Genomic DNA, 12,920 nt, shown 5'->3' with positions numbered 1-12,920 from the left:
AGTTTTTCTCGTTATAGCTAAGGCAGAAAGTGTTATGTTGTGGTCAAACTATTTTAACAGCTTTGTCGTTAAAGTTACAGCTGAGTTTGTGTATTTCTTGATATTAATTCCATTGTATTCCTTTTTATTTACAAAACGGCAACGAACAACAGAAATTCTCTCAGGGCACTTTACACAGTGTGCAGGACTAAAACCATGCATACATTAACTACATCTGCATGCATAAACTAGACCAATTGGTAGCCATTGATTCATTAAAAATATTTTATCGGGCGAAAATATAAACACGATACTATAATTTTGAGTTGTAATACCACAATTCACCACTAGATGGTAGATATCGCTTAGTTGTGCTTGCACTGAGTCTTACCATGCCCGAGACCACAACTTCAGTGGGCCGAGTCTTTTTTTATTTTTATTTTTTGTGGATTTGGAATGACATGCAGGACAAATCTCAACATCCGTCCATCCTTCCATTATATAATCTGCTTATCCTCACGAGGGTCGCGGGTGTGCTGGAGCCTATCCCGGCCATCTTAGGGCAGTAGGCGGAGGACACCCTGAACTGGTTGACAGCCAATCAATTAAAATTGAAAGCCCGAATCCAATGATTCTCCAATTTGGAACGGAGGCGCCCTCTACTGGAATATGAGAGAATCACTACCAAAGTACTGTTCAGTTGTATTTAACCTTCAGACAATTCAAGACATTTGCATTTGATAGCGTCCCATTCATTTCGTCAAAAGAATCCCTCCTCCAGATTTGTGAGGAAATAAGACAGCTATTAAAAGAAGGTCACGTTATTTCCGGTTGGAACGTGTCACCGTGGGCATTGGAAAGAGACGTCAGACAATTTGGGCTCTAACCTGACAGCAAGTGCTTGTTCGCCCATCATAGATGGGAAAACCCCCCCAGACAGAACAGCATTCATGGCACGGATCAAACCGTTTACATAGTAAAGTGATGCGAAGACACAACACAAGTATGAGTCGCGACACACTCACAGCATAAACCCCCAAGATAAATTCAACACTCCATACATCATGTTTGTTTTTATTTATTTTTATCATTGCCGGTTGGCCTTGAGTGTTTGGTGAGGAAACGTCACGGGACCCGCGACCCACAATCAGCGAGTTAAGTCCATTTCAGAACACGTCAATGCGCTTATCAGGAGGAAGAATGTAAACAACTGGTGACTGCGTAAAGGGGAGGCAGTCGATCCACCAGATGGCACATGTGCCATAGCTGCTTCCAAATAGTAGCCCCGTTTCAAAATGTAAAGCGCCAAATTATTGCAATAGCTTTTATTCCCAATGCATTGGGAACATTATTTCTTTACAGGTGGAGGAAAAGCAATATTCGGCTGTTCAAAAGAAACAGTGTGCATTTTTCTTCACAAACTCGAACATTTACTTAACAATTATCACTTATTACCTATTGTATGAGCTAATATTTAGTTGCATAACCAACCAGTTTCTGAGAACTGCTTCACATCTATTTTGCTTGGGAGAACACCAACATCTAATTCCAGGTCAGGATGTGAAGTGTATTTTGGAAAGAAAATGAAGATCGGTGCTGTTATTTTGCCCAAACTCCAGAGTTGCATATATTTTTCTTCACTTTCGGTAAAGGAATTGTCCCTTTGATATTGGACAGAACAGGGATGTGCAACTTAAATGGGGGATGAATTGTGGCCCCTCAATTTATGATGAGTGCTACTTGGGTTTCAAACGGTAGCTCCACATACTCCATCACCAGATGTATGACAAAAACGTGACTTTAAATATGGATACACTACCTGCATATCCTCAGGAGGTTCGCGTGCGTGCTGTTGCCTATCCCAGCAGGCTTCAGGCAGTTGGTGAGGTACACCCTGTACTGGTTGCCTGCTAATGGCAGGACAAACACAGAGAAACAAACATTCACACTCACACCTCGGGACAATTTCGGGTGTTCCATTAACCTGCCGTGCATATTTTTGGAATGTGGAGAAAACCCACGCAGGCACCGAGAGAACATGCAAACTCCACAATGGAAGACCTGGATCCGGAATCTAAACTATGACCTCTTAGGTGGACGTGCTAACCGGTCGTCCACTGTGCCGCCGATCACAAATATCAAATCAAAAAAATTGTATTTATAAGTACTCGGTTTGTCCAGCATATCATTCCAAATCAAGCAAAAAATATTAGACCTAGTCACGTTATTATATATATATATATATATATATATATATATATATATATATATATATATATATATAGGGCAGTACATGTCTGCCATCTAGTAGTGATGGGTGATATTACAACTTAAAACTTTTGTCGACCCCTGCATATCCGCAATTCAGCACCCGTGGATTTACATAATTCTATATTTTTATTTTCATTTTAAATACGTTTTTACATCCTGTATTTGGGATTTTCCGGGTAGTTCCAGGATACCCCCCAAACACCCCTAACAATTCCATTGCAGGTTCTGAATGTTTATCAAAGTTTTTTGGGGATTGTCAAAAATATATAGATAGATCTTTCTAGATTTTTCGCGGTGTGGTCACATGCGGACCGCAGGCTGCCAGTTGCCCATCCTTGGGGTTGAACGCGCATATCCGTGTATATAAAATAAAATCCATTATAATAATCAACACGCATTCCTTTTTTTTTCTGAACAGAACTGTAGCACTTGATTCCTGTGAACACAATCTGAATATTTCTCGATAACATTGGATTTCAGTTGTCTGTTTAGGTTACAAGTCCAGCAAAAACAAATTTGCCACAAAACAGTGGTGTGGAATCAGACTCTCAACGGTCACACAAAGCAAATTTCAACCTGTACCGGAGGAAGGAAACCAAAAAGAAAGGAAGAGCGAGTGATCGGGTGGCCCTGTGTATGAAAACACCACTGGCACGGCCAATTTGCCCCGATGCTGCATTAAAACACATGCGGTAGATCTACATTTATTTATTTTGTTTGGGATGAGGGGTTGGGGGGCCTACAAGATTTCTCGCCAGTTTGTATTGGCTGAAAACATCTCATTAAAAAATTCCCACAAGAGTTGTGTTTATAAATTGCCTCCGTTCATCCTTAGTGATGGATGGGCGCTTCCCCTCACTCACAAAAAAAAAAAAAAACAGCCATCGCAATCTTTTTTTGCCACTGTTTCACAACCGTTCACACGCGCGCACACAGAGGCCTCATTTTTACATTGACCTTACACCCGAAGCGGGTGGGCCCTTGAGCTTTGTATGTGTGTGTGTGGTTGCTTGGTGGCAAAGTCCATGTTTGAAGAGGTCACCGTGGGGTAGCTAATGAAGGGAAAACAACACCCAACAAGGATAATCGTTCATAATATTCATATCAAAATAAAAGAAAATGAACAGCAAGCAGAAGTAAATAGTTTCCATTTTAGTTTTTTTTTAACAGTACACTGACCCAATGACACTTTCCCTCTCCCCCCTGAAACAAAAGTACAAAAAAAATGTGTGCAAAAATTATGTGAGAATGTTGACTAAAACTATAAATTAAACATGCATAAATTTGTGTATAACAGCTTACGTGGCATGCAAAATCACCAAAATAAAACTGGTCATGGTGTCTGTATGTAAAACTAAGTACAAAGTCAAATAAAAACAAAGAAACTTGAAATTAAAATGCGTTTAAAATACACAAAAACAAAAAGCACCTTTTTTTTTTTTTACCGATTCCATTAAAATGTAGAATTTCTACATTTAAGAGCAGAAAAACAACCAATGAAGTCAAGATTCAAGCTACAGTTGCGCTGTAAACGAGACCAGAGATCTTCATTGCAGCAGCGTTTTGTCAACTTGTTAGCGAAAAAAAAAAAAAAAAACTCCCAAGAAAAGCTTCCATGCAAGAGTTCTTCGCCATTCCCTTTAAAACTGTACCAGAAAAATGCATAATCCGTCTGCAATATTTAAAAGAGCATTTACCTGAAATGGGGAGTGAAATAAATACTATACAATTAAAACAAAATGAAATGTAGTTTATCCTGATTTGGTGATTTTCTGAGAGGCGTTGAATGGCAGAGGAGTGGTTTGGGGAACATTCTAGCTCCCCATCAGAGGCGTCGTTTCCGAGCTGCTGGTGTCCGGCCGCTCTGAAGCTTTACGGTAGCTAATGAACTGCACGGAGATCTGAAGCACGGCGTTAAAGATGAAAAAGCCCAGAGAACGAGACCGAACACAAGGGCAACAATGCTGTTTTCAAGTAGCTGTTTTAGCCATCCCTTAAAGCGTGGCTTAAAATCTCCCAGCGGTTTACAATGAAACGGTAGCTAATTAACTGCACGAAGATCTGAAGCGCGGCGTTAAAGAAGAAAAGCCGAGAGAACAAGACCGAACACAAAGGCAACAATGCTGTTTTCAAGTAGCTGTTTTAGCCATCCCCTCAAGGGTGGCTAAAATGTTACAGTGGCTTACAATGAAGGGTTCTGCTCTAAAAGTTTTCTTAATTACTTATTCTGCCATTGTCCCATCGATTAAGGGGATAAAAATGTACTTTGCATGATTAAACAACAAATATACACGTATTTTATACAACAAGTGCTGTGGTTGTCCACTTTGGATTGCCGTTCTCACGTCTGGTCACTGGGCAACAGCAAATTTTAAATCAGAGATGGCTTTATGTGTACCTAAATGTACTTGTGATGCCGATTTGAAAAAAAAAAAAAAGTCTTGACTTTTATTCTTGCACATCAGATTTTTGAGATACTTTCATTTTTTTTCTTTTTAGGTCTGACCTATAAAAGCTTGTGCAATACGGCTTTTTATCATGCATTGTAATTTATAGCTATGACGTTTGGGGGTGGGGGGGGACACCTGCTGCTGAACCTCACCCTAAATTCATAAATATCCATCCGTCCATCTATTTTCCAATCTGCTTTATCCTCACAAGGGTCGCGAGGGGTGCTGGAGCCTCTCCCAGCTGTCTTCGGCCAGTAGACGGGGGACACCCTGAACCGGTTGCCAGCCAATCGCAGGGCACACGGAGACAAACAACCATCCGCGCTCACACTCAAACCTAGGGACAATTTAGAGTGTTCAATCAGCCTGCCATGCATGCTTTTGGAATGTGAGAGGAAACCGGAGTACCCGGAGAAAACCCACGCAGGCCCGGGGAGAACATGCAAACTCCACACAAGAAGGCCGGAGCCAGGATCGAACCCGGTACCTCTGCAGTGTGAGGTCGACGCGCTAACCACTGGATCATCGTAAATATTGGCCTTCGTAAATATTATGAAACATATTACTATCCCAAGATTATATTATTATCATGTTAGTTATCATTATTATAATAATTGTTATTCGGAAAACATGACATGCTAGAGAGGTGATCGACAGGTTAGCACGTCGGCCTCGCAGTGCACAGGTGCAGGATTCGACTCTGGCTCCAGCCTTGCTGTGTGGAGTTTGCATGTTCTTCTTGTGTCTGTGTGGGATTTCTGCAGGTACTCCAGTTTCCGCCCACATTTCAAAAACATGCGTGTCATCTTATTGGAATACTTGAAATTGTCCTGAGGTGTGAATGTGAGTGCAAATGTTTGTTTGTCTGTGTTTGCCTTGCGGTTGGCTGGCAACCAAGTCATGGTTGTACCTCGGCAATTGCCTGAAGAAAGAAACTGCCTGAAGCTGAGATAGGCTCCGGCACGCATGCGAACCTCGTGAGGATAATGGGAATCAGAAAATGGGTAGATGGATGGGCATGCTGGAGAATAAACGAGGGCATATTCAGAAGTGGTGAAAAAAATATATAGTTACAATTTGTTGACCAGCACAATCTCTGTGCCTTTGAGTGTGTGTGGCTTTAAAAAGTGGGTCTTGGACTCTAGCAAGGGTCGTCTAGATTAAATTAGCTAACTGCTCTTGTGTTGGTGGTCATCGTGCTGTTGTAATATGTTTGTTAGTTCTGCTTTGTGTCACTGATCGCTCTCAGTAGAACTTGATCTCCGCATTTGTTATCAAGGTTGTAAAAAACAATGATTGCCTCACTGGGCTGAGCGAGTGCTTGGATACTTGCCATGATGTGCGCAGTCACATGACGACACTCTGAAATGTAGCAAGTACACGCCGAAGCGGCTGGGAGCGAGGCCGGCAAAGGATACAAAGAGGTCCAAGACGAGCGTTCCGAGGCTTCCGATGAGCCAGGGCAGGTGATGGATCACGTAGCTGTTCTCACCTTGACCCTGGTCAGGGTTCTTCAGCAGCACACTCAGGCCATATGTAGTGTTTCCGAGGATTACCAGAGCAAACAGGAAGAAAGACACCCCCTCGGTTGACTTCCTCTTGAACTGTGAACAGAAGTCAGAGTTGAACATATTCAATCACTAACAGAGCACAGAGCAAACTGGCCTCCCTTCATATATGACTAATAATAACAACATCGTGTGATCGCCACTCCTCCAGGGTGGACAGGACATTGTTGGGGTAAGAGCATTATTTCACAACACTTTGAATACGACACTCACTATGCATTCCTTAGACCTACACAGGTCTCAAACTGAAGGCCCATGCGCCGGATCTGACCCTCCAAGTTATTTGATATGATCCATCCCTCCCCTCCACAATCCGCTTTATCCTCACAAGGGTCGCGGAGCGTGCTGGAGCCTATCCCAGCTGTCTTCGGGCAGTCGGCGGGAGACAATCTGAACTGGTTGCCAGCCAAGAGGGCACACATAGACGAACAACCATTTCGGCTCACAATCACACCTAGGGACGATTTAGAGTGTTCCATTAACCTCCATTAACCCATGCATGTTTTTGCAATGTGGGAGGAAACCGGAGTACCCGGAGAAAACCCGCGCAGGGGGCAAGCATGCAAACTCCACACAGGAAGGCCGGAACTGGAATCGAACCCGGCACCTCTGCACAGTGAGGCCAATGTGCTAAACAGTCTTCCACCGTTTCCACATAGAACATTTAAGGCACAATGCAACTCAGCTTCTGGCTAGCTAACGTCCTAGCTAGCCATGTTTTAAATGCAAATTCAAGCACCATTAAAACAGCAACAACTGACAAGCCATTATGAGGGTTTACATCAAATTAACACTGCTCAGGCTGTTTCTGGTACACTTGACGGCATTCTTCATTTTCTTTAAGACTGGCTTGACCTAAAATGAAAATATTTAAGCCATTGGTGCTTTGTTTTCAGTCTCCTTAAACGTGTTCCTGTTTACACCAAAGACATTATTTCATGTTGTCTCCTTACTGCACAGAATGTGAAATTTTACAAGGGCAAACCAGACCGACAATGTGGCCAGCAATGTGGACAAGTTCGACACCTCGGCTCGACAATCCACCAGATATTAACGCCGCACGAAACTCCCTTTGAAGCCGCATGGAAACCTCAGGGTTCAAAGCCGTATATGCCGTCAGATTGGATGTGCTCTTAGTTCAGAATATTGATCCATATTTAGGGCGCATCAGATTATAAGGCGCCTTTTGAGAAAATCAAATGCTTTTATGTGGGCCTTATAGTGCGGAAATTACGGTAGCTTGCAACTCGCTGGTGAACACTGTGGAATATTTTTGCACCGCAGAAGCCAAAATATCATTTTGGAGTCATGCGAGGAGAGACATCCATTTGCAAAACAAACACATGTTCAATATGCAATTTCAATATGTCCATACAGAACCCATGTTGCCATACTCACATTAGTGTAAATTTGAGGAAGTCTGGAAGACAGGTAGAGCACCGATGATACTGAGCCAATGGAGAATCCGATGATTTCTTTGGGGGTGAAGGACTGAAGCAATGAAAACGAGAGACAAGCAAGAACAAGTTTGAAACAGTTACAACCTGCGATTCATTTTGAAAAAACGTACATTTATTCCCCCGTCATCAATGTGTAAGTAAAGACAACAAATTCATTCGGATAGAGAATTTAACAGAGATCTTTTGAAAATGTTTTGCAGGGCCCTAACAACCTCATTTTGGGGCATTTGCATGTTTTTTTTTCAGTAAAAAAAGGTTATTGAATATTTCACCATTGACATTTTCTGGGCTTTATCTTGTTGCCGTTCCTTATAGATGGATTTAACCTGACGTGCAAAATAATGTTTACTTTGCAGTAAAAAGATCAATGGTGATTCATCAAATTAAGTGGATGAAACACAAAATACTGAAATACTGTTCAAAAAGTTACATCATCGCATTTATGTACAGATTATGTACCAGCCCAATTTGGCCAGCATCGGTGAACTTCGGATGGCCCGCCACAGTCACGTCGTTGCCCCGGGCCATCGGGCCACTGTTAACGTAGAACCCTGTTTTGTCCACGCTACTCTAAAAGGATTTGTTTAAGTCGCTCTTAACGATCTTATCAAATGTGGACTCGGAGCAAATTTCATTTGGACTTGATAGAATTTGTCCAAAGGGGGATTTCTAGAGAAAGTTATTTCTTGTAATGAGCTGCCCATGAGCAAAACTGCGCTCATGAAAAGAAGACATCATAGTGTAGAAAACACAGCGGTCACGACTAAACGTATCCAGTGGTACTTATAATCAAGGAGCTTCATACTGACCCCGCCAATATCCGCGCTTGAGAGCAGCGTGCGGCCCCTGTATGCCGAGGGCATCGCTTCCTGCTGGTTAGCGAGCCACCCTGGAAGGTTGGCGAAGCTTGTTGTGACGCCCAGAACGCACGTCAAACCCATCACGTGCAAAACCCTCCTGTCTGGTGAAGAGCAGAACAGCCGAGTCAGTCAACAGACATTTCAGCGCAATCTTGCAGAAAAGGACTGCAATGTCAGAACATCATCTTCCTGTGGGTAGAAGTGCGGCAAAGACTCAACTCCGCAGAAATAAGTTCCCCAAATATATCATCATCCTCGCTGATGATTTCCAGTTTTGAAAAACAGCACACGGCGGTAGCATTTTATGATCCTTTCTTACAAAAAGACTGACGTGGTAATCAAATGCTATGCTACGCGAAGTTAATAATATTACACATTGGCCTTCAACACAAAGCATGCAACTTGAAAGCAGGGAGACTGAAGGTCAACTTTTTTTTTTCTAAGAAACTAACTTTTTAAAAGTGATTTTAGACTTGGCTGCATCAAGAAATGGTTTGACTTGATTTAAAAAAAAAAAAAAAAGGAACCAAGTAAATGGAATCCACAATCATGATACGTAATCTTATTTTGGCACTGCTGACTTGGGATAAGACGGTCGTCAATGTATTAAATGTACATTTTATACTAGTCTTAATTGCAGTAATTAGCAAGATGTAACTTACTACGGCAACTGAAGTTTTGTATTTAAATGGGTTTCTTAGATTTGCCACATGAATAAAAGAATTTCATACAGCATACTCACTTTCAGCCATTCTGTTCTTCATCTTGTAGTATAAATACATGGCCAACATCAACAAGTCCGCCAGAACATAATAAACTGCAGTGTACGTCTAGAGGAAGTAAAAAAAAAAAAAAAAAATCAAAAAGATGTGGGTGAGACCAAGATTCTATAATGGTTAGCCAATAAAACGATAGTTCAGCTTCATTCTTGAACCCAACCCGTCAAGTCCTGTAATATTTCCAAAAACTGGTTGAATAATATCTACACTGTATATATATTCATCACTTAGTCATTTATCCTTTTTATTGACTTTCTCAAATAACATCTTAATGAATGTCCATCCATCCATCCATTTTCCGAACCGCTTGATCCTCACTAGGGTCGCGGGGGGTGCTGGAGCCTATCCCAGCCATCTCCGGGCAGTAGGCGGGGGACACCCTGAATCAGTTGCCAGCCAATCGCAGGGCACACAGAGACGAACAACCATCCACGCCCACACTCACACCTAGTGACAATTTAGAGCGTCCAATCAGCCTGACATGCATGTTTTTTGGAATGTGGGAGGAAACCGGAGCACCCGGAGAAAACCCACGCAGGCCCGGGGAGAACATGCAAACTCCACACAGGGAGGCCGGAGCTGGAATCGAACCCGGTACCTCTGCACTGTGAAGCCGACGTGCTAACCACTGGACTACCGGGCCGCCTTAATGAATGTCAATTTGACTAATTATAAGTTTGACAGTTTCACACAAGGCAATTATTTCTATTTCCATTATTTTCTATGGAGTTAATTGAATTAGAAGCAGTCAAGCACTTCACAAGAGTCATTGAAATAGGAAATTGATTGACATTTGCACAAGACGCAATAAATATTTTGTCACTTGCGCCACTCGGCACCAGAAGAACAGAAGATTTTTTTTTTTTCACCTGAAGCGGAAGCTGATCTGCTAAAAAGGACCCCACCAAGTTGCAGGTGTCACCTCCCAACCACAGCAGCAGAAACCAAATGGAGAGCGCCCTGTCCATATTCCCCGTTTTGCACGAGCTGTAGTACTGCCTGTGAACAATTCAAACACACACGATGTTGCGTTCAGGTGAATGCGTATTTCCTTCCATAGGGCCCAGAGAGGGCGTTACTTACGGCAGTGAGGACATCATGAAGCAGAAGATAGACAGGAGGCCCAAATAGATGCTGGCCATATCCCTTGCATCCTGGGCACATTCTCCAAGACCTTCCCAGACCCATTTGGACCCGTTGGGGCACAATGTAGTTAAGTTTCCACCCGAGGCCCATCCAAAAGGCACATTTGTGAGGACTCCGTCCTTCAGCATATTCTGAAGACAAAAATAGCTGTGAAAATCAATTGTGAATGATTGTCTCCAAACTGGTAAACAACGTCTATCTAGTATGGCGCTTCCCAACCTTTATTTAGCCAAGGTATAGTTTACATTTGACAAACTTGACAGAAAACCATTAAGGTAAAATGTCACAAGTAGACAGCTGTACTAAAAACGACTCATCTCCTTTTACTTACAAATTTATGTTAATTATCTTCCTTCTGCTATCTACTGAAAGATTATTTACTTGGTCTGCATTCATCATTTATGAATAAAATAGATAGAGGAACAAGATAGATTATTATGGAAACCTAAAAGAGTCCAAATTAAATATTTTAAAACAACCTTTTGAAATAAGTACAATTTTGATAAAATAAGACAATACAATATGGTCATTAACTTGTAAGACAAGGTAATATTATTTGGAAATATGTTCTTACGATTTTTAATATTTCTCATAATTTTATTATAATTAAATATTTCACAATAATTACTTTAACAATGTCACACTTTTTAAAAGACTGTAATAACTTGTTTGTCAAGATTTTATTTGTTTTAAAAACGAAACGTTTTTGTATTTTCCCCCCCAGAGTCCATATACAATTCCTAACGCCATTTTTCAGGAAAAGAAAAACAGTCTGTCAATCAAAATTAGAGGATTGGACTTCTGAGTGTGGTCACCCACGTTAGCATTTGGTTGCGTCAATGCTGGACTGAAATGTGAACTTCCAGACAACACATCATCAAAAACACAGCGCTGCTGCAATTCTCTCTGAGGCTGAGGTTAAGGCCTTCCGTTACGATCCAGACGATGGGCAACTTCTCTGAGTAACTCTGAAACGGACTTCTCTCCTGTAGCCATTCTGTCGGATGTCTCCACGCTTGAAGTGATATTGCATTTGATTGACAGACCAAGTCACTGTGCTGAAATACAGCATTATGAAATGAAAAAGGCCATTGTGAAAAAGGACATTATTAAATAAAAATGGACTTTATTAAAAAAAACAACAACAAAAGAAATAAAAACACTTTTTAATGTTATACAACCTGGGGGGAAAAGTTATTATTTTAAAAAGTATGACATTTGATAATAGTCATTATGAAATATGTAAGTATAATTACATTTTAATAAGTGGATATTAAAGGATTGTAAGAACATATTTCATAATTACATTACCTTATTTTATAATTGAATGGCCATATTATAAATGTCTTTATTTTAATGAGGAAGTATTGCTAAATTGTGTTTCTATTTATTTTGACTCATTGGGCCTTCCATAGATTATTTGTAGAAAACAATTTTCGTGAAAATTGGATTGGTAATCACTGGTTTCGAAAATTGCTCATGCAGCCCATGAATTAAAACGAATACAGAAGAGTCGCTTTAATTTATTTTGTGAACAGATCAATTCGTTTTTTAAATCTTAACTTTTCAATCTAATCCTATATCCTATGGGCTCGATCATATCGACCTATTTAATAAAACACAATTTCCAGTGAAAACAAAATCGAAAGGATGAAGTTTAATCACGTGACGCCACTGATTAGATCAACCGAGCGCATCCGCATGGAAACAGATTTAAAATTACGTATCTGCTCAGGTTTTGTGCAGTCAGCACTTAAGGAAAACAGGTCTTAGCCACTTAGTTAGCTTCACATCTAGCAAGAAACAAGTGACTGAGTTTCCGTTCAACTGCTGTCTTGTAACATCAAATATGTTCAGTGAAATCACAGTATAATGAGCAATGAAAAGGTGTCTTGCCTGTGCGGTAGCTGGACGGCGGATGCAATCAACCCGACGGCCGACGTTTTGCTCTGGAACAATGCAATGCTGAACAAAACAAGGAAGAAAATGACAAATAAAGTAGCTCGCTGCGACTTGATTGGCTGCAGCGTTGTTGTCATGTGACATAAAGTGGGCCAATGGCGTGGGCGAAAGCAAGTCTGTATTTAAACCGAGTTTTAGATGGATCGATAGATCTAATCAGAACGCCATGTCTAGACGACTGAGGCTGAATATAACATGACTGCTCAGAAAATTTTGACTTGACTTCTCCTTTAAGTGATGTGTGAAAGTTATGCAAATCAACATTTTGATTTTTGCGTTCCAAGTAAATGCCACTTTTAAGACGCGGCATATGCAATGCGGCTGCACATGTGTACAGGCACGCAAATATTTCACACGAACTTGTCACATATCCACAAACCTTGACAAAAAGTGCATCGTGTGTCTCCACGTGCTGATTTAGTAATTAACACTGTCACCAGCTTTA

At 41.2% G+C, this 12,920-nt stretch overlaps 1 protein-coding gene across 2 annotated transcripts; it reads right to left on the bottom strand.

Annotated features, from left to right (window-relative positions):
* Positions 1-2,357: 2,357 nt before the first annotated feature.
* On the bottom strand, positions 2,358-12,505 carry slc66a1 (solute carrier family 66 member 1). Of its 2 annotated transcripts, none has more exons than XM_086106240.1 (8): positions 12,410-12,505; positions 10,451-10,644; positions 10,237-10,366; positions 9,331-9,418; positions 8,538-8,689; positions 7,667-7,759; positions 6,119-6,304; positions 2,358-4,151 (listed from the first exon to the last, which is right to left on the bottom strand). In XM_086106240.1, exons 2-8 carry the CDS (start codon positions 10,639-10,641, stop codon positions 4,065-4,067), a joined length of 927 nt encoding a protein of 308 aa, XP_085962366.1. In that variant the 5' UTR covers positions 10,642-10,644; positions 12,410-12,505; the 3' UTR covers positions 2,358-4,064. The 2 variants fall into 2 exon arrangements, with proteins under 2 accessions (XP_085962366.1, XP_085962377.1); XM_086106251.1 differs by lacking the exon at positions 2,358-4,151 and adding an exon at positions 4,164-4,311.
* Between the last annotated feature and the right edge of the window lie 415 nt (positions 12,506-12,920).

Source organism: Hippocampus guttulatus, chromosome 1 (genome assembly GCF_054856545.1).
Source record: "Hippocampus guttulatus isolate MCC_2025c chromosome 1, RoL_Hgut_1.0, whole genome shotgun sequence".
Classification (NCBI taxonomy): domain Eukaryota; kingdom Metazoa; phylum Chordata; class Actinopteri; order Syngnathiformes; family Syngnathidae; genus Hippocampus; species Hippocampus guttulatus.
The sequence above is the reverse complement of the archived record's forward strand: the minus strand, read 5'-3'. Positions and strand labels throughout refer to the sequence as shown.